We start from the raw sequence: 22,231 nt of genomic DNA, 5'->3' as shown, positions 1-22,231 counted from the left end.
GGAGTCAAAGGGATTTTATTTGTCTGGTCCTTGCTACAATAAGTTATTTAAGGAGAACCATCTTGGATAGATATATCAGGATTATTACAAAGATTAGGGTTTTTACTTGATGAGAAGTAAAGGAAACCCTTGTAACTTCTCTTCTTCTTCTTTTTCTTCTTTCTTGTTTGTTCTTCTTCTTCTTGTACTTGTACTATTACTTTAAACTTGTTTGTGTAGAGCAGGAGTCAAAGGGATTTTATTTGTCTGGTCCTTGCTATAATAAGTTATTTAAGGAGAACCATCTTGGATAGATATATCAGGATTATTACAAAGATTAGGGTTTTTACTTGATGAGAAGTAAAGGAAACCCTTGTAACTTCTCTTCTTCTTCTTCTTTTTCTTCTTTCTTTTTGTTGTTCTTCTTCTTCTTGTACTTGTACTATTACTTTAAAGTTGCTTGTATAGAGCAGGAATCAAAAGGATTTTATGTCTATGGTCCTTACTATAATAAGTAATGAAAGAATGACCACCTTGGATAAATCAGGATTATTGCAAAGATTAGGATTTTTACTTGATGAAAAATAAAGGAAACACTTGTAACTTCTGTTCTTCTTCTTCTTCTTCTTCTTCTTATTCTTTTTCTTGTTTCTTGTTTCTTGTTTGTTCTTCTTCTTCTTGTACTTGTACTATTGCTTCAAAGTTGGTTGTGTAGAGCAGGATTCAAAGGGATTTTTTGTATGGTCCTTACTATAAGAAGTAATTAAAGAATGACCACCTCGCACACATCAGGATTATTGCAAAGATTAGGGTTTTCACTTGATGAAAAATAAATAAAACCCTTGTGACTTATGTTCTTCTACTTTTACCACTTCTTCTTCTTCTTTTTCTTATTCTTTTTGTTCTTTGTCTTGTACTTCTTCTTCTTTGTCTTCTTCGTTTTCTTCTTCTTCTTCGTCTTGTACTTCTTCTTCTTATTTTTCTTCTTCATCTTGTACTTCTTCTTCTTCTACTACTACTTATTCTTCTTCTTCTACTTCTTCTTATTTTTCTTCTTCATCTTGTACTTATTCTTCTTCTGCTACTACTTATTCTTCTTCTTCTACTTCTTCTTATTCATCTTCTTCTACTTGTTCTTCTTCTTCTTTTTCTTCTTCGTCTTGTCTTCTTCTTCGTCTTCGTCTTGTCTTCTTCTTCTCCTTCATCTTCGTCTTCTTCTTCTTCTTCTTTCTATTTTGTTAAAAAAATACACTTATTAGGTCTAAATTATAGGGGCAAATTTTATGAGAACGGTAAATAAGTGTGTTCTCAACCCAGGTACCCCTAGTACCATAGGAAGGCAAGAACAGTTCTGTAAGAACAAAACGGCCCTTAGAACCTGGATTTTAGACATAGTGCTAACGACTGCCTAAAATCAGCCATTTTACTAAGAAATTAGTAAGAAATTAGCCATTTTTCTAAAATGGTGTATTGGAGTTAGAGTTACTGGTAATAAATGTAAATATATTATAGTAGAAAAGTTTAAATTATAAATGAGAGAGCAAGGATTGGCTGTGAGGCTTTGCGGATTGAGAAATCCTAAGTTCAGTACTTGGAGGCTTCGGCGATTGAGAACTCCTCAGCTAAGTCGAAGGAGGCTTCGCCGATTGAGAACTCCTCAGCTCAGTCCAAGGAGGCTTCGCCAATTGAGAACACCTCAGCCAAAAGGCAATGAAGGCTTAGCCGATTGAGAACACCTTAGAGGCTTCGCCGATTAAGAACACCTAGAGGCATCGTCAATTGATATCATTTGAGGCTTTAGAGGCTTTGCAGATTGAGAACACCTCGTTTACTCGTGGTTGAGCAAAACCCTTATTTTTATAAGGGCGAGTTTCGGACTTAATATATGTTGTATTATATTACTTTAAACTTGTTTGTGTAGAGAAGGAATCAAAGGGATTTTATTTGTCTGGTCCTTTGTGTAAAAATTATTTAGGAGAACCTCCATGGACACATCAGAGCTTATAAAAGGATTAGGGTTTTTACTTGATGAAAAACAAAATCAGATCCTTGTTACTTCTGTTCTTCTTCTTGTACTTCTCCTTTTTTGTTCTTCTTCAATTTCTACTGTTACTTTTAACTTCTTTGTGTAGTGCAGGAGTCAAAGGGGGTTTTATTTATGTGGTCCTTTATATAATAAGTAATTTCAGAAGAACCACATTGGACACATCAGCATTAATAAAAAAGTCAGGGTTCTCGAGACCTTTTTTCGTCTTCTTCTTCTACTATTACTTTAAACTTATTTGTGTTGAATAGGAGTCAAAGGGATTTTATTTGTATGGCCCTTTGTATAATAAATAAATTTCAGGAGAATTTCCATGGGCACATCAGCAATTATAAAAGGATTAGGGTTTTTTGTCGATGAAAAATGAAATAAAAGCCTTTTTACTTCTCTTTTTCTTTTTCTTCTTCTTCTTCTTCTTCTTCTTCTTCTGTTTTTTTTTTCTTCTTCTTCTTCTACTACTACTACTACTACTTCTACTTCTACTACTACTACTACTTGATTGAGGACCATCCAGTTGATCATGCCCCGATCCGTCGCCAGCCACGTCGTGAAGCCAGAGCCACATGAAGAATCTACAGTTCCACTACCAAGCTTGAGAAGCGATATCGTCTTATCGCTTCGCGTCGTGTATTTTTACGTTCTTTCTTTCTTTCATCATATTTGGATTAGCGGGAGGCCCCTCCTGCGTGAGTACCAGCCTCCCCTCGTACGTGTTATCTTTTAATTATGTTTAGGTGTCATTTTTAGGGGGAGGAAATCCATGATGGGCTTCTTCTCCCCCTAAAGATCCAATAGCCCTTCTCCTTAAAAGGGGGCCAAATTGGGCCTCCATAACTGCCACTTCCCCACTATAAAGAAGAGGGAAGAGTGGACGTGGAGGCCAAGGCTTGTCATGATTGAAGAATCAGATCTCGTTGTGTATTTGGCAGGTATTTTGTTCTTTGAAACCTTTTGTTTTGTGGCTCTTGTTCTTCCATTACCGATGGCTCCATTCTGCGTCATTTTGTCGTTGACGATCTGAAGGAGCTTGTTGTTCGTAGTGGATGAGTAATCTGCTCATTGTGGTTGTTGGATTGTTCTTTGGAATTCTGTCGATTCTCCTCCTGGGAAATGGGAAGAACCTGTAAACGCCACCAGTGATTTGAACCCCTTGATGCTTGGCAACGTGACCGCTCCATTATTCATATTCGAGAAGAATTCAGTCGGGCTGAAAGAGGACTTATGTCGCGCTATTTGAAGTTTCTATACGCTGCCGGCGGCCAGAGTAGGACCTCTTCAAAGCCATCATCGTCAAATGCTCTCTCGACACTTCACCACTAGTTGACTCCCTTGCCGACTTCATCACCTGTCAATTCCTTCAGCGTATTGCCGTCGGGTGATCTCCTCGCCGATTGTTTCTTCTCTCGAGGCGAGATTGACTCGGATCAATCATGGTGCAATCGAGAAGCCTCCGGGAATCCACGTCGCTGTGCAGTTCTCTGATAATTGTTGGTGGAATATTGATCGAGAGATCCCACCGAAAGTTCTGTCTTCTCTGGCCAGAGAGTTCCCTTGGTGCATCGACGGGGGTCAACACCCCTTCTTCCATCATCGTGGTTTTCTAGGATATTTTCCACAGGTCAACATACCTACCCCTTCCACTTTCAGTGTTTCTTACTTCTCTCAATGCCTACCTCTAAATTGCTCATTGCCTTTGAGTGAATTAGCACGTGAAATCTAGGAAGTAGTTACCATATTTGTGTTAGGAGTTTTATTGATGGTATTGTATCTGATCATCAGCATAGACGGTGTGGACACTCTTGGACGAGGATGTTCCCCACTCACCGTCTTGTCAATCTGCTCATGACATAACCCGTCACGTGGTGTCAAATTGACTCTTGTCTCAGATTAGTCGACTGCCGTCGTGTTTCTCGTTGGAGTTTCTTAAATATTGCTTCATTACATTGCATTTCATCGCCTTCTTGTTCGACCCTATTTATTGGAACACAACCCACTCCGGGTCGATCGTTGTTCTACATCACTATTACTGCTACTACTACTACTACTACTACTTCAAACTTCCTTTTCTAGAGCAGAAATCAATTGTCATTTATTTCTCCAGTTCTTTGTGTGATTAGTTATTTAATAAGAACCAGGATGGTCACATCAGTATTAATAAAAGATCCGAATTCTTTAGAATTTTTCTCCTTATTATGTTCTTCTACTAGTACTTCTACTACTACTACAATCACTTTAAAAAAAAATTATAGTAGGAGTCAAAGGGAATTTATTTATCTGATCCTTTGTATAATAAGTAATTGACAACGAAACCAGGATAGACACATATGGATTAATAAAAAAGACCAGAGTTTTATAATTATCCTTAAAACCCAAATTTTAAGCATCACCTAATTGTCATGAAGGGTTAATGGCCCCCTATCCTGTCTTATTTACCATTTTCTATTCTATAAGTTCCCAAGTCTTAATTATTTTTCTAAAAGATACTAGCATAGTAGTAGATCCCACTGTCCAAAGTCTCTCTTATAATTGATTTCATTTAGCTTAGAACTTAACTATCATGAGCTCAATACAATGCTATAAGTTTTATAAAATTCAAATCTAACCAGCTTACGTAACATCTCCCTCTTCCTCCCTGTCACTTCAATTCATCATGAAGACATGTCCGTCACTCTTTCTAAATATTAATTCAAGAATGATTCATTTATATTTTTTCACATTATATTCCTCAATTTATGATGGGGAACATGTTATTATTCTATCGTTTGAAATCACTCAAGGAAAATATTAACTTACATAATATGTATTCAAATTCATGAATTTGGATAATTAACTTGGCCCACACATCTGATTTTACAGAGAACTTATGAGGATATGTATGAGGCAATCATTAATTTATTTGTGCAATCAATACTATGGTGTCGAGTCATAATTTCAATTTTTTAAATGAGAAGTTTTATGAAAAAAACTTCCAGATTGAGGAAATGACAAACTATGAGTGGTCAAACCAAATTTCCTTGTTGATTATCTATACCTAGAAAAGACAGAACTCCAACTTCTATTTGATGTTAGTCTCTCATTCATACCGATCATTTGCTTTTGTAAATCCTTTTTTCTTCCCTGCAGAAGAGAGAGATGGCCCCAATTTTGTGTTATTTTTTTATTGGAGGGAAAAAATTTTCATGTGGGCACATCAAAAGATATTTCTAATATTAGTCTTTCAATAAGTTCTTAGAATCTTCATAGTTCATGAATTCACCTTTTCGATTAAACTTTTATCTTCCAAATTATTGTTCTTATTATCATCAAGGTAGAGAGACACTTGAAGAAATGAACTTTCAAGAATTATCTGACAGACATTCTAGAAAGAAAATGGGGAAAATCTTGGCAAAGGTCCTTAATGATTATAACCTATTCAACAAACTAATGCATTGCGATTTTTCTTTTTAAAAACACTTCCCTATTTAGTGCATGCACAGGTTGAGAAACAAATATTTCTACCAATAATCATGTGATGCTGAATGTAACCAACAAGCTTTGAATAAATGAGATAATAGAATTCAAAAAACATGATACACGTGATGCATCGCAGATGTTGGGATTAGCTGTTCAACATGCCGTAAGGCGACTGGATATTCATATTCGTTCCATTGATGGAGAGGGAAATGAGACAGTGGAGGATACGATAGGTTCAAGTCCTTGCAACATGAGTGAAATTCTTTCCCATTCACAAAGACTAATCAAATCTGGTATGCAGAAAGAACGATAAAGGCCACAAAATCATTTTACAATGAATTGAATGAATCTTTCCATCTCTTGACAGGCTAAGAATATAGGTATAAACAGCCTTTGTGGGTTGGGGGGGGGGGGGGGGGCGCATCGGAAAAATGAGAATTCAGCGCGAGATGGAAGCCATTGACTCCAGCAACAAAAGACGTTTCTGTGTAAGATCAATCTTCTCTTTTGCCTCTGTTGCCTTTTCTTTCACGCCCAATACCACATCGGCAGGCGCCTTCTCCACAAACTGTAAAAAAGCAAGCCTTTCAACACCAAAAGCATTTGCACATCTCTCTCTCTCTAGCATTGCTGCCCAAGTTTCTCTGCCATCTCCCTCACACATTCTGCCTTTGTTTATCCTCTCTCTCTGTCTGTTTTGGTCTTTCTATTACATTGCTGCCCAAGAATCACTTCCTTTCTCTCTTTCCATTCTCTTTCTCTCTCTTATGTTATGTCTCTCTTTTTCATTTCACATTATCTCTCTCTCTATCTATCTATCTCTCTTTCTATTACATTGCAGCCCCCGCTCGACATCCTCACTCTTTCCATATTCCCTCTTCTCAAACAAACCTGTTGGCCAACACTTAAACTCTCTTTCTAATAAGACCGAAAAGTGCAACTCGAAACATACCTTGGGAGAATTGAGCCGTGCAACAAGAGACTGATACTCTGACTGCATCTTGGAAAGACGTTTCGAGAGCCTCTGCATCTCCGAGGAGATATCAACCATGTCTGAGAGAGGGAGGTAAGCCTCGAGCCCCTCCCCCACCACGAGGTGAACTGACTGGTCCGCATACTCTGTAAATACAGCACTTTGATCGTCAGCTGTTAGTCAAACTCACAATATTCTTATCTTAACATGGGTGGTGGATGGTCATCACCTGGCTCGCCCTCCATAAAGCGGGTGTGCTCTAGATCTAGCTTTGAGAGGAGTGCCAGGACCTCTTTCTCTCTCTGGAAAGTGGAGAAAAAATGAAACAAAAAGAATGACAAAAGGACTGCAGCAATAAGTTAAATTAAAAGAACCATTTTGGTGTGACATGTTATCACTCATATAATGGACAGTGAATCCTTGTCCAGATTCAGGAGTTCTTGAATTATGTATAAACATGAACACAGAGAAAATAGAATGGGCTTCTAAAAGGAAATGAGCTAAAATGGAAAAAAGCTACGTATCAATAATTGGAAGAACGAGAAGAAAAATAGTGAAAAAATGGCCCTATATGCACATTCCTTTCTAGAATAAAATTAAGAAGGATATGAGTGGCACTGAAGACTATCTCCCACATTTCATCAGCATCACAAAAAAATGCAACAAAAAAGGCAACAGAAAGCGGTGTTTTATGAAAAACCATTATCTGTTGAGATATGAAATGCAGGAATCTTTTCAAGCTGCCATTTTGACTTTCGATGTCTGTTTAAGGAAAGAAATTGCAACTATGAGGGTGCATGACTCACAGATATGTAGTCAGTGACATCAGTACTGGCAACGATTGCTGCAGATATACGCTTTGCAGGCTCAACAGAGTACTCTGCTCGTGCATTACGAATTGATCGAATCTGAGACAAATGCATAGGAGACGTCAGTCAGTTTAATATTAATCTTCAAAGAAAAAAATATATATATTAGTCTTAGGGATCGAGAACTTACAAGAGCTTGCAAATTCTCAAACCTTTTCACTGATTTTCCATCCCTGGGAAGAGAAGTTGCCGGCCAGTCAGCAACAATGAGAGCGTGCCTTCTATGAGGAAGTGCCTGAATAAAGAATAACGAGTACTCACTAGAGATACAGAATATCATGTAAAGTGTGAAATAAGACAACTACAAGTCTAGAGAGTAAACATACAATCTTGAGCCAAATTAAAGAGTAACTTCAAGACCATTTCGTGTAGCTTTTTTCAGTTTCTAAAGCTATTATTGATCTAAAATTATTAATGATTCATCTCTAAGCAGAAAACAGAATTAGACTGGCATCCAGTAGCGGAGAAGATAGAGCGGAAGTTGGAGGGATGGCAAGGCAGAGTGTTATCAAAGGGGGATGATTGGTGCTTCTACCCCACTTGCTGTCAGCGATACCTATTTTCTACCTCTCAGTGTTGAAACTACCAGTGGACCAAGAAGCGTCTAGAAGGAATGATGAGAAGATTTCTGTGAAAAAATTCAGGATCGGAGGAAGGGAGGGGGATATCCCTCGTATCGTGGAATAAAGTGTGCAGGCCAGTTTGCTTGGGGGGACTAGGAGTTCTTAAATTGCAAGATCTCAACCTAGCATTACTAGCCAAGTGGGTGTACAGACTTATGGGACAGGATACATCAATGGCTACACTACTTTTGAAAGACATGTATGGCTCGAGTTTGAACTGGGAAGTTCGCGGATATCCAGTCCGAGCAGCCTCTGCATTCCGGCAAGGGTTGAGGTATGTGTTTCCTCAAGTCTGTGATTTCTTCGAAGCCAAGCTGGGAGATGGCACGTCCATCCAGTTTTGGCTAGACGCATGGTTCCCCCTGGGCACATTGAAGACAAAATTCCCACGCTTGTATGCCCTTGCAAGGGCCCCCCATACCACAGTGAGCGAGTGCTGGGATGGCACATGGACCCCACGCCTAGGCAACACCTTATCGGACCAAAGACTGGAAGACTATACAAGGTTGCAGCAAACACTAATCCACCTACACCAGCGAGGAGGGACACAGGATGGGTGGAAGTGCATTGGCGCATCCTTTTCTGTTCGAGATGCTTATGCGAAGCTTAGCCGCGGACAGGCAAGGGAGGAACCGAGGATCCTTTACGTGTGTCGCACCGTATGGAGACAAAAGTTCCCCCTTAAGGTGAAAATATTCTGTTGACTGCTCCTCCGACGAAGAATAGTGACGAAGGTTTTTCAGAGGAAATGGCTCCCAGAAGCTTCGGCATTGTGTGCTATGTGTACAAACGGTGATGAGGATTGCGCTCACCTCTTTTTTTATTGTTCCTTTGCCCGAACGGTATGGACCTGTGAGCCACTCAAGGGGGTGGATATCTCATCAGAGGTGGCGTTTTGGGAGTCAATACAAAATGGAGCACCTAGGGGGCGAGAGGGACAGGTTCGACCCTTCGCAGTGCTATGGGCACTACGGCTGCACAGGAACGAAGTCATCTTCACGAACAGGAAGCATCAACGGATGCGGTGTTACAAGCAGCTGCGGGTTTTACTGTTGCATGGTATAAAATCTCAAGGCCAAGGCCCTGGCCGGCTTTTTAGGCCCTTCATGTACTTATCGTTTATATGTTTATCTCACTGGGAAGGTCACCGACTTTGTGTGATCTCCCCTATCCTTATTTCAAAAAAAAAGAATTCGAAATTACATTAAAATCAGAAACAAATAGATTTATGTAATTTCAGTAACTGAATGCCAATTCATGTGCCTATCTACTATCTTTCATGCAGCCCCTACTATCTTTCATGCATCCCTGTCTTGGAGGCTGTAGGATAAAAATAGTCACTTGCATTGAGACAGAAAATGGAGGAAGCACACATTCCCCAGTCAAGGAACTTTAGTTCGCTAAACATTCTTTTTAGAACCTAATCAGGTTTTCGTGACTCCTGGTTTGTGACTGAACATCAAGCCCTTTCCTGGCTTCAGCTTTTGATAAGGTCCTCTGAACATATCAAAGGCTCAACGCTACCCACACATGCAACCTAAAATCACTGGTTCAATGACACTTTAAAGAGCAGTATGAAGGGAATGACAGTGAGGCAGTAATAGAGGTATTTTAGGAAATCCTTCCTTGGGCGCCACAGCTGATCCGGCCATGTGTTTATAATCTGACGTGGGTTCCTTTCAAGGGATGAGATATAGGAAAGATTGATCATGAGGAGAATAGAGATTGATCCAGAGGGAAACAGCTGAAGATATGGTGAAGTAATCAAAAGGAGGCAGGGGACTGCTGAACAGCCGAGGAAGGGACCAGGACATGAAAAGGTGGGGCACGCCATGGGGATAGAGAATCGGGAACTGTAACACCATTGCTTCTTCTTGGCTACCCTCCAATGGGGAGGGCAACACTAATAATAAATGGGAAACATGAAGGAAACAGTGACAATGCTCCCCTAGCAGCTTAAATGACAGAAATACCTCCAAACGGTTTTGGGGGTTTGCATCACTATTATGATCTGGGGGTAGACTGATCCAATTAACCATTATTTGGATATACCAATTGGCGGTATAGACAAGGTGACCTATGAAATTTTTTTCACAGATGTTATTGTATAGATATGAATGTGTAGAGAGGTATTTAAGGTTAAATCCTTCATCAGAAAAAAGAAAAATAAGTACAGGTTAAGCTCACCCTTAAATGGAGTGATCTTCAATCAGTGCGTCTGGGTGGAGGACAGATACCCTTTCCGTGATTGCCAGGCCTTCAAGATGCCGTTGGGTAGAGATTTCCTCCACAGGAGAACATATTGAATAATGGCAGTTGGAAGGCACAGTTATCAAATTTAGAACTAATTGGAAAGGCCATTAGCATATTTGCCTTGCACTTCTCATGAAGTATTAGAGAGTACTAATCTGAAGTCCCACAGAACAGAGATTTTAGCCAGCATTGAAATTCACACTTCCATTAGGCACAGGCAGATAATGGATTTTTTGTTCAAACCAAACATCATTTTCAGGAAAATGTGGCACACCTGATGACAAGAACCACCCTAATCAAATATACAGAGTACAAATTAAGACAGGTGATTTCACTCCTTTGACATAAAACGTACAAAAAGTGTGTTTATTCAGACTCGGCTCTAAGTACTAGGCAATGGGTTTAAGCAGAAGGGGTATGTATAGAGATGTCAGCAAAGGATCAGCGGCTCAGGCCTGGTAACATTAAAGACTTGGGGCCTTCTTGGGGCTTACTATGCATCGTAGGCAGGTAATCGCTCATTAGGCTTCTATGACCTTGCTGCTGCTACAATCCCTAATCACCTAATCCCATCTTAGAGGTAATGTTTTTTTCCCTTATGCATGTTTCCCTTCAAAATAGGGTGCCCACCCTTTTGGAGGGCAGCCAGAGAAGAGTTTGTGTTTGAAGCAACCGTTTGAGGTCATTTTTATGTTTTCAGTTCAATCAGATTAAGAGATTTTCCTTTGTTTTGACTTCTTTCTCTCTCCATACCGTGATATTTGATATCACCTTCTCCTTTGATGCTAAACAGAACAATATCATCTAGATCGTCTCTGCTACAGTTTTATGATGTGATCAAAATGCACTTTTTTGAAGAATACGATCAAATTTTCAACAATCTCAAGCATGCACAAAGACACATGCAGATAAGCACAGAATGGAAATCACATTCCTATTGAGTTTGAGTATATTAAACATATTGACCCAACCAAATGATGTACATGGCTAAGAGACCTAATATGAAACTCAGTTCTGGCTTCTTTGGAGCATATTCCACAGTGGACTAAAAGCTTGACTTACCGGCAGACACGGCAACTAACAAGTCTTTCTCAGAATCAAAATCACCGCTATTGACAACCAACAAATAGCCCCAAGCCCTCATACCATCACGGCTGTGGAATCTCTGATACAATCCACAAACTCCTCAGAGGCATTGTCATCCTTTGCAAGCAAGAGAATGTAAATGCCTGGCTAGCTCAGCAAGAATGGACGAAGAGGAAGGGGCAAGAGGTGCAGTCAATGGGCCAGTCAGTCTGAGAGACATCCCATGAGAGAGCCAACTTGATTCCAAGATTCTCCCTAGAGGTATACATGTGCCGATGTTGGCCTGTAGCCATCGCTGTCTCACTGAGATCGTCTACTTTCTCGACGTATCAATCTATTATTTTCTTTTATTCTTTCCAGATACCTTTCCTCCATAGAGACCTATATCAATGTCTCTGCCAGTTTCATTGGAACCAGTCTCTGTATTCCAACAAAAATTGAGAATCCCACCTTATGGACAAGATGGAAGTGTTAAGAGGGAGTATTGGTAGAGTCCAAATCTATCAACGGCCTAATGCTCATGCACTGTGACTCAAAGTCACATGTGAAGTGACATTTGTATAAGGCAGTGTGGGAGGAACAACGGGTATTTGGTTTACCATTGCTTGCTATTCTCCATCTCTTTATACAGGCATTCCTTGACTAATGGAGGCTCAGGATTTGACTGTTGGACCATTAAGGTCGCTTTGCACTGTTCAGATGCGACGTTTCTCTAGTGTATGCTTTCTATACCAAAGCGAGAAGCATTTTTCCTCACAACATAGAGTCAATGAACTATTTAAAAACGGCACAATATATTCCATTGATCCATATATATTGATGGGAGATGATTATGGCCAGAGAGATGTTTATGCGTGAACCCTTTCCCTTCCAAATTTTAGAAAATTTTATTAATGTCTGTGAATTTTCGGATAGACATTTCCTGTGACATATTCTTTGGTAACTGAAAATGTATTGAACAATATGAACTTATGTAAATGATTCATAAATTGAACAGTTAAAGTGATTAAACATGAACGAACTACCTGCCAGAGGGCTTCTGTCACGAAAGGCATAAAAGGATGAAGGAGCTTTAGAATGTTCTCAAAAATATACAGAAGCACAGCTTGTGCAGTGGCTGAAGCAGAAGGGTCTTCCAAATTGTAGCAACGAGTTTTACTAGCCTCGATGTACCTGAATGATAAAATTTATAGAGAATATATGCCCAAAGCAGTTAATACCAAAACTAGTTTTTTTAGGATAAAGAGCACTCAAAATATGTATCGATTCAATTCAGTATTTCAGATTAAATTCAAAAATAAAAACATATCTCAAATACGTCTATTTCATCAAATTTAACGCTTCAACAATAGGAAACTAATGCATAGATGAGATTTATGATGAAGTTTCTCGATGAGGCCCAGTAAAGTCAAAGTCATATGTCAAAGTCATCTTACCAATCAGCAAAATCGCTCCAGAAAAAGTCATATGTTTCTCTACCAGCATCCCCAAAGTAAAGCTTGTCATAGCTTGAAGTTACTGTGTCAATCAGCTCATGAAGTTTTGATATCTATGGAACATAAAACCCCAGTGAATCAGAAAGCATGGCAACAGAACTTAAAGATAGAAATAAGGGTGGCCTTACCACCCAGCACTCGGGCAAAGGTAAACTTTCAAGGGCTTCATCTGTATCACACTAAATAAAATAGCAACAGAGATTAAGAGAGTTTTTGATGAGATGCAAAAAGAGATTACATAACTAAAATTGAAAATGGTGTGAGCTGTCTAATTTCATATGTTGCAACAAAGGAATCTGGTGAGGTTCATCGATTTCGGGTGATCTTCCTTAATTTCTTTAAAAGAAAGACAAAGGAATGAGATGAACAGCCAAAAGAGAAAAATGGTAAGTCACTGGATACCATAACCAAGAAGTTTTTGTTATATTAAATGACAAGAAAAGACCCGAATCAGTGTATTGTAACATTAAAATCCAAGATGCATGATGATGTTATAATCCAAGAGGAAAATGTTTTTCCCTCTATCTCTCCCCTCCAACATTGCTTGCCTGCTCTCCTCCACTTCAATCTTTTTCATATTTAAATTTAACTACAAATGATACAACTGGTAGAAAGAGAAATTACCTTAAATGTTAACAATGTTTTCCAGGAATCGGTATCATTTTCTACAGGCAAGTTCTGCAAGATAAATTTGCCAGCATTCCACAGCTTGTTTGTGAATGCCTTATTGCTACTTAATCTCTCCATGGAAAGGTTAAGGTCCTGTGTATTGTGAGGCATGTATCAAATCATCAATGATTTCATATTGTATCTTTCATTGCTTAATTAAAATGACATTTGGATAAAAAAATTTACCTGTCCTGGTGTTCCCAAAGAGAGAGTAAATCTCAAGGCATCCGTCCCGTACTCTTTTATAGTATCAATTGGGTCTATTACATTTCCCAACGTCTTCGACATTTTCCTTCCCTAAAACAGCCGATAAATGGAGCACATTGAAAAATATAATTAAAGTCAAATCAAAAAGGTTAAACAAAGAAAACCCACTTGGGAGTCACGGATAAGCCCATGCAGATAAACTGTTGAAAAGGGAACAGTCCCGGTAAACTCAATTCCCATCATGACCATCCTTGCCACCCAGAAGAAGAGGATATCATGTCTGGCATAAAAAAAAGGGTACTCCACGTGGTGAAAAGAGCCATTCATAAGAAATATTAAAATTATTTTCTTAACAAACAAACTGAGAAAGATCTGCATATAAAAGTGATGGAGGTCTTGGATTAACCGTCAAAACATCCTACTGTAAACAATCAACAATTCAAACGTCTTTGATTAACCAGAAATACATAAATGATATTAATTTAAAACAGAATGATAGAAAAAAGTACTATTTGGCTCTACTGTACGTAATGAAATGAGAGAAACCACCCAATCGTTATGAATGTGTATTCTTCGGGCTTAAACCCTGAAGTATCCTGAGGATGCCGATTATGATGTTTTTCAAAGCCTAATTTTTCAATCTCAAAACTTTTCCTGACGCAAAAACAAGATATAAGGATTTACTGACCCAGTTTCCATAACAGAGGTCGGATAGAATTTCCTAAAATCTTCCGCGGAGGCATCCGGCCAACCAAGCGTGCTGAATGGCCACAAAGCGCTGCATATATATTAAGCTATAGTGAATAAATAAGATTCCTTTACCCCGAAGAAGACTCCCTCAAACTATAAAGGTAATAAAAGTCAGTAACGTGTTTAATAATTTTGACTGCAAAAATACACTGTTCTGACTTTTCATTCTGAGAAAAACCAAGAATAAGCAGTGCCTATAAGAAGAGAGTAACAAATACACTTCAACAAGCAGATGGAATTCAACTGACACATTCAAACGCTTACAGGCAGACCTTTCAGTTCATAAAAAGGGTAGAAGTACGTCTGAGATGTGAAGTTCCAAAGTAGCTATTTTTCATAGGAAACAGAAGTAGGAAATTACATTTGTTCAAGAATCTAACTTTAATCTTCCGTATTTGTGCAAATAACAAGTACAAAATTTTGTACTCTCACAGTTTGGTTCAACATCGGTGCTACATCACAGAATAGCAAAAAAAAGTTCCTTACTTCTGCTTCATCTGTAAAAAAAAACCTATCAAGGTCTCATCCAATACATAATTGATGCTGAATATATCGTTTTGAGTCTAATCTTTTTTACGAACTATGGCGTAAAATTTTAATCCTTTCCAAATATGTCAATTACATGACCACGTAATTGAACTTGTTTTAGGCCATTAAATCTTGCTTAGAACGGAAAATGTCAAAAAAAGGGCAAAGATGGGAATCAACCTTGAAAACCACGTGTCTAGTACATCAGGATCCTGGTATACTTCTACATTTTGTCCAAACTTTTTACGAGCTTTTTCAAGCGCTTCCGTTTCACTCCTCGCAACAATATACTCGTCTTGCGTATCTCTGCCATCAATATACCAAACTGGAATTCGGTGGCCCCACCACAGCTGTCTGCTTATGCACCAGTCTTTAATATTTGATAGCCAATGCCTATATATCTGCATGTAAAGCAAATAAAAGCAAAAAAGATTCCGGTTCGGATAATTTCTCACATGGACATAACTCTAAATCATGAGAAATGTCTGAGATGGAAAAAAAACTCCATATGCCATCAATAATAATATTCATAAGATGACAGTTGTTTCAATTAAAATAAGTTCGTTCCAGAACTCATAAATTTAATGGGTAAAATAACTGAAACCTATAAGGTCATTATAAATTATTTTAGAATTTTATTTTTCACCTTTTCAAATCGGTCGGGAATAATGGATAATTCCCCACTGTCAACGGCATGGAGGGCCTTCTCAGCTAATGGCTCCATTGTCACAAACCACTGCTTACTCACAAGTGGCTCAACCACCTAGTTGACAAAATTAAAAATGAAACTGTGGTCATTGGATGCGGTGAGAGAGAAAAAGTGAATTGTATGATATTCCAATGGTCTAGCTTACTTCTCCTCCCCGTTGTGATCTTGGGACTCGCATCACATGAGTTTCCTTTTTCACTGCCAAACCTGACTCTTCAAGATCAGCCCACAGTTTCTTCCTTGCTTCGAAACGATCCAAACCACTGCCAGAAAAAGAACCATTCTGGAACATCGTGAAAATGAAAAATTACTGTTGAATACATGCGCTTATCCCCATCTCTCTGCACCTATCTTCTTATTTCCGGTTATTTTTATAGACTGGTATCAGGCCATGAGTGAATGGCCCATTCGAGAGTCTTTATTTAACACAATTAAGTTTTACTTGTTATGGCCTTACTAAAGAATTATTCTTAATTGGCCTTTATTATGCAACTGGTATTTAAATCAGAGTCTCACAAAGAGTGAAATAATGTTTTACTGCAAACCAGAAGGTTTACAGAAGAACACAGATGATGAACAATTTGACTACTACTTCAAGCAAAAGTTATCTTGAAAAAAGGTGTTTTGTAAATCCATGACTCAAGATCAAAAACCCATACTTTGAGCTCCCTACCCTTTGCATGCATCTGGACACAGAGAGAGAGGACCCAAAATATAGTATTGAGTATACCTGTATAATCCGGCCACCTCGTTCAATGTTCCATCCTTGTTCATAATATTAAGAATCGGAAGGCCCAGCTTTTTTGCCAGAAGGTAGTCGTTATTGTCATGGCCCGGGCTAATCTTCAAGACTCCAGTGCCAAATTCTTTATCCACATGCTGTAAGTCTCCGGTTCTTAATAATTGGCCAAAATGATAAAGATGAAAAAAAATAAGAGCTCTAAAAGTCTGAAGATTCTATCAAGTGGTAAGTTTCATACATATATTATAAGGGACAAGTCATAAAGAAATAGTGAAACAAAATCAGAGATGAACTTCAATTTTAGTCTTTCGAACAGCATCCAACCAAAATAATAAAAAATAACGAGAATATTTGACTGAGATGTGAACAAAGCCATGACAATACACAATCTATAGGCCTTAAAGAAACTCACTCTTTCAGGGATGATTGGAACTTGTCGACCCAATGTCATGGGTACAATTGCCATTTTGCCTATGTACTTGGTGTAACGTTCATCCTAAAAAAAATGTTCAAGAAGACTACTGTCAAAACCTTCACTGCATGCATAAAAAAATTGTGCCGCAATGAAATGATATTAAGGCAGAAAAAATAAGAATTCTTCACTGTTACCAAACTTCAATGTGGAATAAAGTACAACCGTGCAACCAAAAAATTCAAATAAAAATAATGTCGGGGTATATTGAATCAAAATTTAAAAAGCAGAAGAAAAATACAATCCTAGGTAAGGCATACGTTTAATCCTTCTAAAGTTTCAAATATGGAAGTACAACCTTCTAATATAATCTCATCCAAGAAGATTCAAAATTATTAAGAGAGAAAAAATTGCACTGAGAAGACTACAAACGTTGATGAATGGAATGAAAAGATATGGTGTCTAACAAAGAACAAAAGTTGAGCACCACAATAAGAAACATTCGAAATGAACGTATAGAAAATTGAAAGAAATGGAGTGGACCTCAGGATTAACAGCGATAGCAGTGTCACCAAATAACGTCTCTGGTCTTGTCGTCGCAATTGTCAAAAAGTCATCCCTGGTTAACAGGATAAACATGCCAATTCAGTGTGAGGTGAAATGCACAGTTATCTTAATTTATGTAGTAACGGATCTTGAACAAACACATTTGGCGTTTCGGTCGTATTTTTTTAATTATATGCTCAATAAAATAGCTTTCATGTGATCTAAATTATTATAGCATCAAAATTTATGTGAGCCAACCACAGGAATTTGGGAAAAGACTCCCGAGACTAATAAGAATGGAAATCATGAAATATTTTTGGTAATGAAATTAGTACCCTCCAGCAACACGATATTTGATGTGGTACAGAAAACCTGGTTCCTCTGAATACTCTACCTCCTGAATGAAGGAAAAGAATAAAGACTTAGTAAAAAGGAAAAAGCTCTTTGAAGGAAAGGTGCAAAATGACACTATTACAAGAACAATGCATCCTTATTTATAAGTTTAGATGGCCTCCACAATTTTTGAAGTTCATAAAATCAAAAGCGTGCTTTAACACACATCCATGAAGATTCTTGAGAATGGAAATAAATTATCTGATATTCTTGGCTTATTGAGAACAGAAGGAATAGAAGATATTTTCATCACACTATCTACAATACTTTACCGAATAAAAATAAAAATACAATACTTTAAGGAATATAAGGAATAGAATAAAAATACTTTACCGAAGGAAAGGCTGCCTTTCCCTCATAGTTATCATGACCCTCTCGTTTGATTGGCTCAACAGGCTATTTAACAGACAATGTTGTCATCTTGACTATGGCGTTGTCTGGATCAAGAGAATATATGAATGAAGAGTGATGATTTTCTTCAAAAAAAAAATGAAGAGTGATGATATTGGGGAAACCATAAAAAACTCAGGAAGAAAGTCTTCCGATAGACGAGAGATAAAGAGAGATGATACTTAGTTTCTTTAGATGATGTGTTGTATATTGGACCCGGGTTATTGGGCTGGGCCAATCTCTTTATCATATTTCTTTTTTTTTTGTCCTCATGGGACATAAGTAAATGGATCCAGGATATCGGGTCCACGTGAGCTTGGACCCTCTATTTTATGTAATCGCCCGGGTTACTTAACCCTACGGCGCCGCTGTATCAGAAAACATAAGAGACCTTTTCGTTTCTTTCTCTCCTTGAGGTTCTTCCTCCTAACCCTAATATTTGGGTTCACAGATGATTCACAGAGACTACCTTAAAGTGGATCAAACTCATTCAGGGCCAGTTAAAGGTCTGGGATCCTATCAATGCCTCCTTTCACCTCCAACTTACTGTCATATTGGAGCTCGTACCTAGGACTTCCCTTGGGAAACATACATTAATGTGTTCAATCAATTGGCAGACAGGACGGTTCTTACAAAACTCCTTTATGCACCAATATCCTAAGGCGAATTTCTCATTGGATTGTATGTGTAGACTCCACTCTTTTTATTCTCTCTCAGTTTCCGATTGTTTGTCTTCATCCTCTTGTTTACATATCCCACCCTGCCAGCAAAGTTTTCTTCATCAGGACATGCTACAGGGCTGAGCACCTACATCACAGATCAAAGTTTCTGCTCTGCTTCAACGCATACTACAGCATCTTGTTAAGGTTACTTTGAGCTTTACTTCTGCCCTTAATTTGACAATGGGATTCAACGAGATATTGGCAAGGACATTGCATTAAACGGGAATGTAACCATCATCCTTTTGAAATGTCTGTTACAGCTTGTCTGTTACAGCTTTACAACTGTTTCCATTTACATTTCTTGTCTGTTACAGCTTGACGAGTTTGATGCCACTTGTATTTCAATAAAAGTCCAAAAATCTTAGCGAGTTTGCACTTGAAGTCTCCCCAATCTTACAAGCTACAATGATCACCGTGATACTGGAATTTATCAGTCTCGCACTTTTTCTTACAAATGCGTTGTGACCTCCCGGAAGAGAACTTCGTCCAGCGGGTTAAGTCTGAAACATTGATGAGCTTGAATAAACTAACCCTCTGCCTAGAGCCTGTGAAGACAAGAACGTCCTTCTTCTGGTAGATTTATGAATGCTGCCTTAATGCTCACTGCTACTTTTGACATGGTATGGGGTGCCAGTCCAGACCTTCTTCATGAATGGGAAAAATTATGCTTAGTCATTGATCAAAAGGTCTCTCCCTGAAACGAATTTTTCATGCCAATACTCTGGCACTTCAAGGTGAAATAATGGCCTCTCTAATGATATGTGGTCCCGGCCCTTGAACGTGTTTCTGAATAGAGTAATGATTGGTAACTGATATGCAGCATTTCTTCTCCAAGCAATACCAACGAAAGAAGCGCTGACTCAGTGTTGACTGAGCACGTGGTAGTCAGGTATAAATAAACGGAAGCATCGACCATCAGGCATTCAGTCTATTTTCAAGATTCAGTTGCCAGGAGCAGCAACGGCTGAAGAGCAGGATCGACCTGCCGAGCAGAGTGGGAGACGCGAGGAAGCGCTCCACAAGTTCTCTATTCTCCTAGTTCTTCTCGGCACCCCGTCTTCATCTGTTTCTGACAATCATTCGAGGGAACTCTCAATTTGTTCATCGATCAACATTATCGTTTGCCTGCATTGTGGATCTATATATCTGCCACAGTCTAAACAAGATTGGGGTTGATATCAGTAACCAAGATGAACTAAAAAAGGAGGGAATCTAACCAAGGTTTGCTGGGGATAAGAAAGAGAAAAAGTAAGTGAAGGATAATTATTGACAAGAAGAGCACAAAGAAACAATGAGGCTCAACTTCTCAAAAAGATCCAAGAGTTCCACCTATAATGGTAGATGAAAATGACCAAGTACCCATTAATATTTGGGCCTAGTGGACCAATGTCAACTAGGCTCATATAATTGCTCACCCATTACAGTCTCAGCTTGTCCTCAACCTGGCAGCCATGATGGATCCTCCTTGTCCGGGAGCTTTGTGACAACCTTACAACTTAAAGAATTGAAATCTGCAGCTCCTTGTAACAATGGGCCCACATAAACTTCACATGACATTTGAAGCAGAGCCCTTGCTCCAGTTGGGCCCTTGTACACCAGTATCTGCTGGACATAAGTGTCTCCCATGGGTATCTATAAAACTGCAGACTCCTTGTGGTGCTGCTGTCAAAATCCTGGCCACCAGAAGAAGATCAAGAAGAAAAGGTCACAAGGTGATATTTAGCATTGTGCCAACTCTTAAAACCACCAAGTTGTTCATTGGAAGGGCTCCATGCAAGGACTTAACATCTGTATATACCATGATGATTTGGTGTCATTCCATGTAATTTGTGGAGCAGAGCTGGAAGAATTGCCCACATGATGAAGCTATCATTTCATGTTTTCACCATTGAAGAAGAATTTCGCCCTGTTTGCTCAGCCCTTATTTCAACCATGCAAAATGGAAGTGACCAGTTCCAATACTTGTTGAAAAATTCAGCCTTATTAAGCAGCTCCTCCTCCAGTGTCTCATGTGTCTCCCTGTGTCTCCTTCTCATGAAGCTAGGGTTTACAAATGGGAAACAGACTTATCGGATTTTTCATAGCGGCTGGTTTAAATACCAGCTGGTACAGTTAAATGGGCTGGGCACATCAACCTTAGGTTACTTATTCTCACACATGAGAGAGTAAGTAACTTGCCCCTTTTTAGTCATTCACGTGTCTCCACTTATAGCATGTGGCCCACATACAAATATAAAGGGCAGAAAGGAAAATAAAACTATAAAAATGGAGTAAATGAAATAGAAAAGCTGGTTAACAATAGCAATGGTATGTAACAATCAAGAACTACAACTAAGAAGAGGAAGTTTCACCAAGGTTTGCAAGATTTAAGAAGGGGAAGGTTGCTATGAGAGTGATGGCCAGACGGAGAGTGGAAGGCTAAAATGAGGCTACAAGACTAAAAAGTCCATATCTTTTTTTTGAAACATTAAAAGGGACGATCAACCAACGAGTTGGTATCCCTCCTCTCTCCATCCACAACTCAAAGAAACCAGGCCGCCTTAAGTCCCTCCAACTCATGAATAGTCCCATCGGTCGAAGCCGTCCTTCCCCTGAACAGCACCGCATTCCTATGAAACCATATGGCGCAAAGAAGCGCCAGTAGCCTGCCTTCTTCCTTTCTTCCACACCTGCAAACATGGACTAAGCCCCAAAAAGCGTCTTCTCAATTCACGTCCACCATTGATATCTCTTGGCTGGCCAAAATCGTGCGAGCAAAAGGGCACTCCAAAAAGTCCAAATCTTATTCTTTATTTGTGGATGAAAAGGAATAAATGCCCGGAATATTGGGCCTTGGGGGAAAAATTTATTCCAGGCTCATATCACGTCATTGGCATAGATAGGAACTTCCCGTTTGGGCCTTTGGATCATCTAAATCTGAGGGGCACAAGTCGGGGTAGGCCCTCTTCATGTAAGGCCAATTGATGACTTCCACTCCAAACTGTGAGAGCTAAATAGGGGGCAAGACTTTTATTTGATTGATCCCCCGCAATCTGCAGACGGGTAATGCCCATTCAAGCTCTCAATGAGGGATCTCTGCCTCAAAGTATGTCCCATTCACCATGATGGTAACACCTGTTGTCGTGATAATCCCTCCTGATTTCAAAACAGCAAGACACCGGGCTCAGGTAGGAGCTTATCTCTCACCGGCTTTTTAATGTTTTCACTTTTCTCTTAGGGAAGCCCTGGTTTTGGTGGCACAAATACAGACTGCTGCCCAAGAGTTGAACACAACTGCATTTCTCCTGGTGGCAACATGAAAGGAGGGACAGCTCCCCATCTGTCATCCGTGGCAATAGTGGTGAGATCACAACTTGCTATGACAGTGGCACAGTTTTGCCTGAAACA

General features: G+C 39.1%; 1 protein-coding gene and 1 long non-coding RNA gene across 2 annotated transcripts in view; one reads left to right on the top strand and one right to left on the bottom strand.

The window, feature by feature from the left end:
- Positions 1-2,912: 2,912 nt before the first annotated feature.
- LOC144702578 (uncharacterized) lies at positions 2,913-3,974 on the top strand. Its single transcript, XR_013581258.1, has 2 exons — positions 2,913-3,641; positions 3,803-3,974. It is a non-coding gene; the product is annotated as an uncharacterized LOC144702578 (long non-coding RNA).
- A 1,798-nt stretch (positions 3,975-5,772) lies between these two features.
- EMB2247 (protein EMBRYO DEFECTIVE 2247) overlaps positions 5,773-22,231 on the bottom strand; it is a 34,217-nt gene continuing 17,758 nt past the window's right edge. Inside the window, exons 9-27 of the mRNA XM_078574731.1 lie at positions 17,675-17,736; positions 17,337-17,412; positions 16,794-16,877; positions 16,370-16,518; positions 15,785-15,902; positions 15,577-15,693; positions 15,111-15,331; positions 14,341-14,430; positions 13,821-13,932; positions 13,632-13,742; positions 13,401-13,538; positions 12,905-12,955; positions 12,717-12,829; positions 12,306-12,453; positions 7,449-7,553; positions 7,256-7,357; positions 6,679-6,751; positions 6,429-6,595; positions 5,773-6,044 (exon numbers count right to left, since the gene is read on the bottom strand). Coding sequence (XP_078430857.1) covers positions 5,916-6,044; positions 6,429-6,595; positions 6,679-6,751; positions 7,256-7,357; positions 7,449-7,553; positions 12,306-12,453; positions 12,717-12,829; positions 12,905-12,955; positions 13,401-13,538; positions 13,632-13,742; positions 13,821-13,932; positions 14,341-14,430; positions 15,111-15,331; positions 15,577-15,693; positions 15,785-15,902; positions 16,370-16,518; positions 16,794-16,877; positions 17,337-17,412; positions 17,675-17,736 — 2,166 coding nt within the window. The 3' untranslated portion in view covers positions 5,773-5,915. The remainder of the gene's footprint in view (positions 6,045-6,428; positions 6,596-6,678; positions 6,752-7,255; positions 7,358-7,448; positions 7,554-12,305; positions 12,454-12,716; positions 12,830-12,904; positions 12,956-13,400; positions 13,539-13,631; positions 13,743-13,820; positions 13,933-14,340; positions 14,431-15,110; positions 15,332-15,576; positions 15,694-15,784; positions 15,903-16,369; positions 16,519-16,793; positions 16,878-17,336; positions 17,413-17,674; positions 17,737-22,231) is intronic.

The sequence above is a fragment of the Wolffia australiana genome, chromosome 4 (genome assembly GCF_029677425.1).
Source record: "Wolffia australiana isolate 7733 chromosome 4, ASM2967742v1".
Taxonomy (NCBI): domain Eukaryota; kingdom Viridiplantae; phylum Streptophyta; class Magnoliopsida; order Alismatales; family Araceae; genus Wolffia; species Wolffia australiana.
The sequence above is the reverse complement of the archived record's forward strand: the minus strand, read 5'-3'. Positions and strand labels throughout refer to the sequence as shown.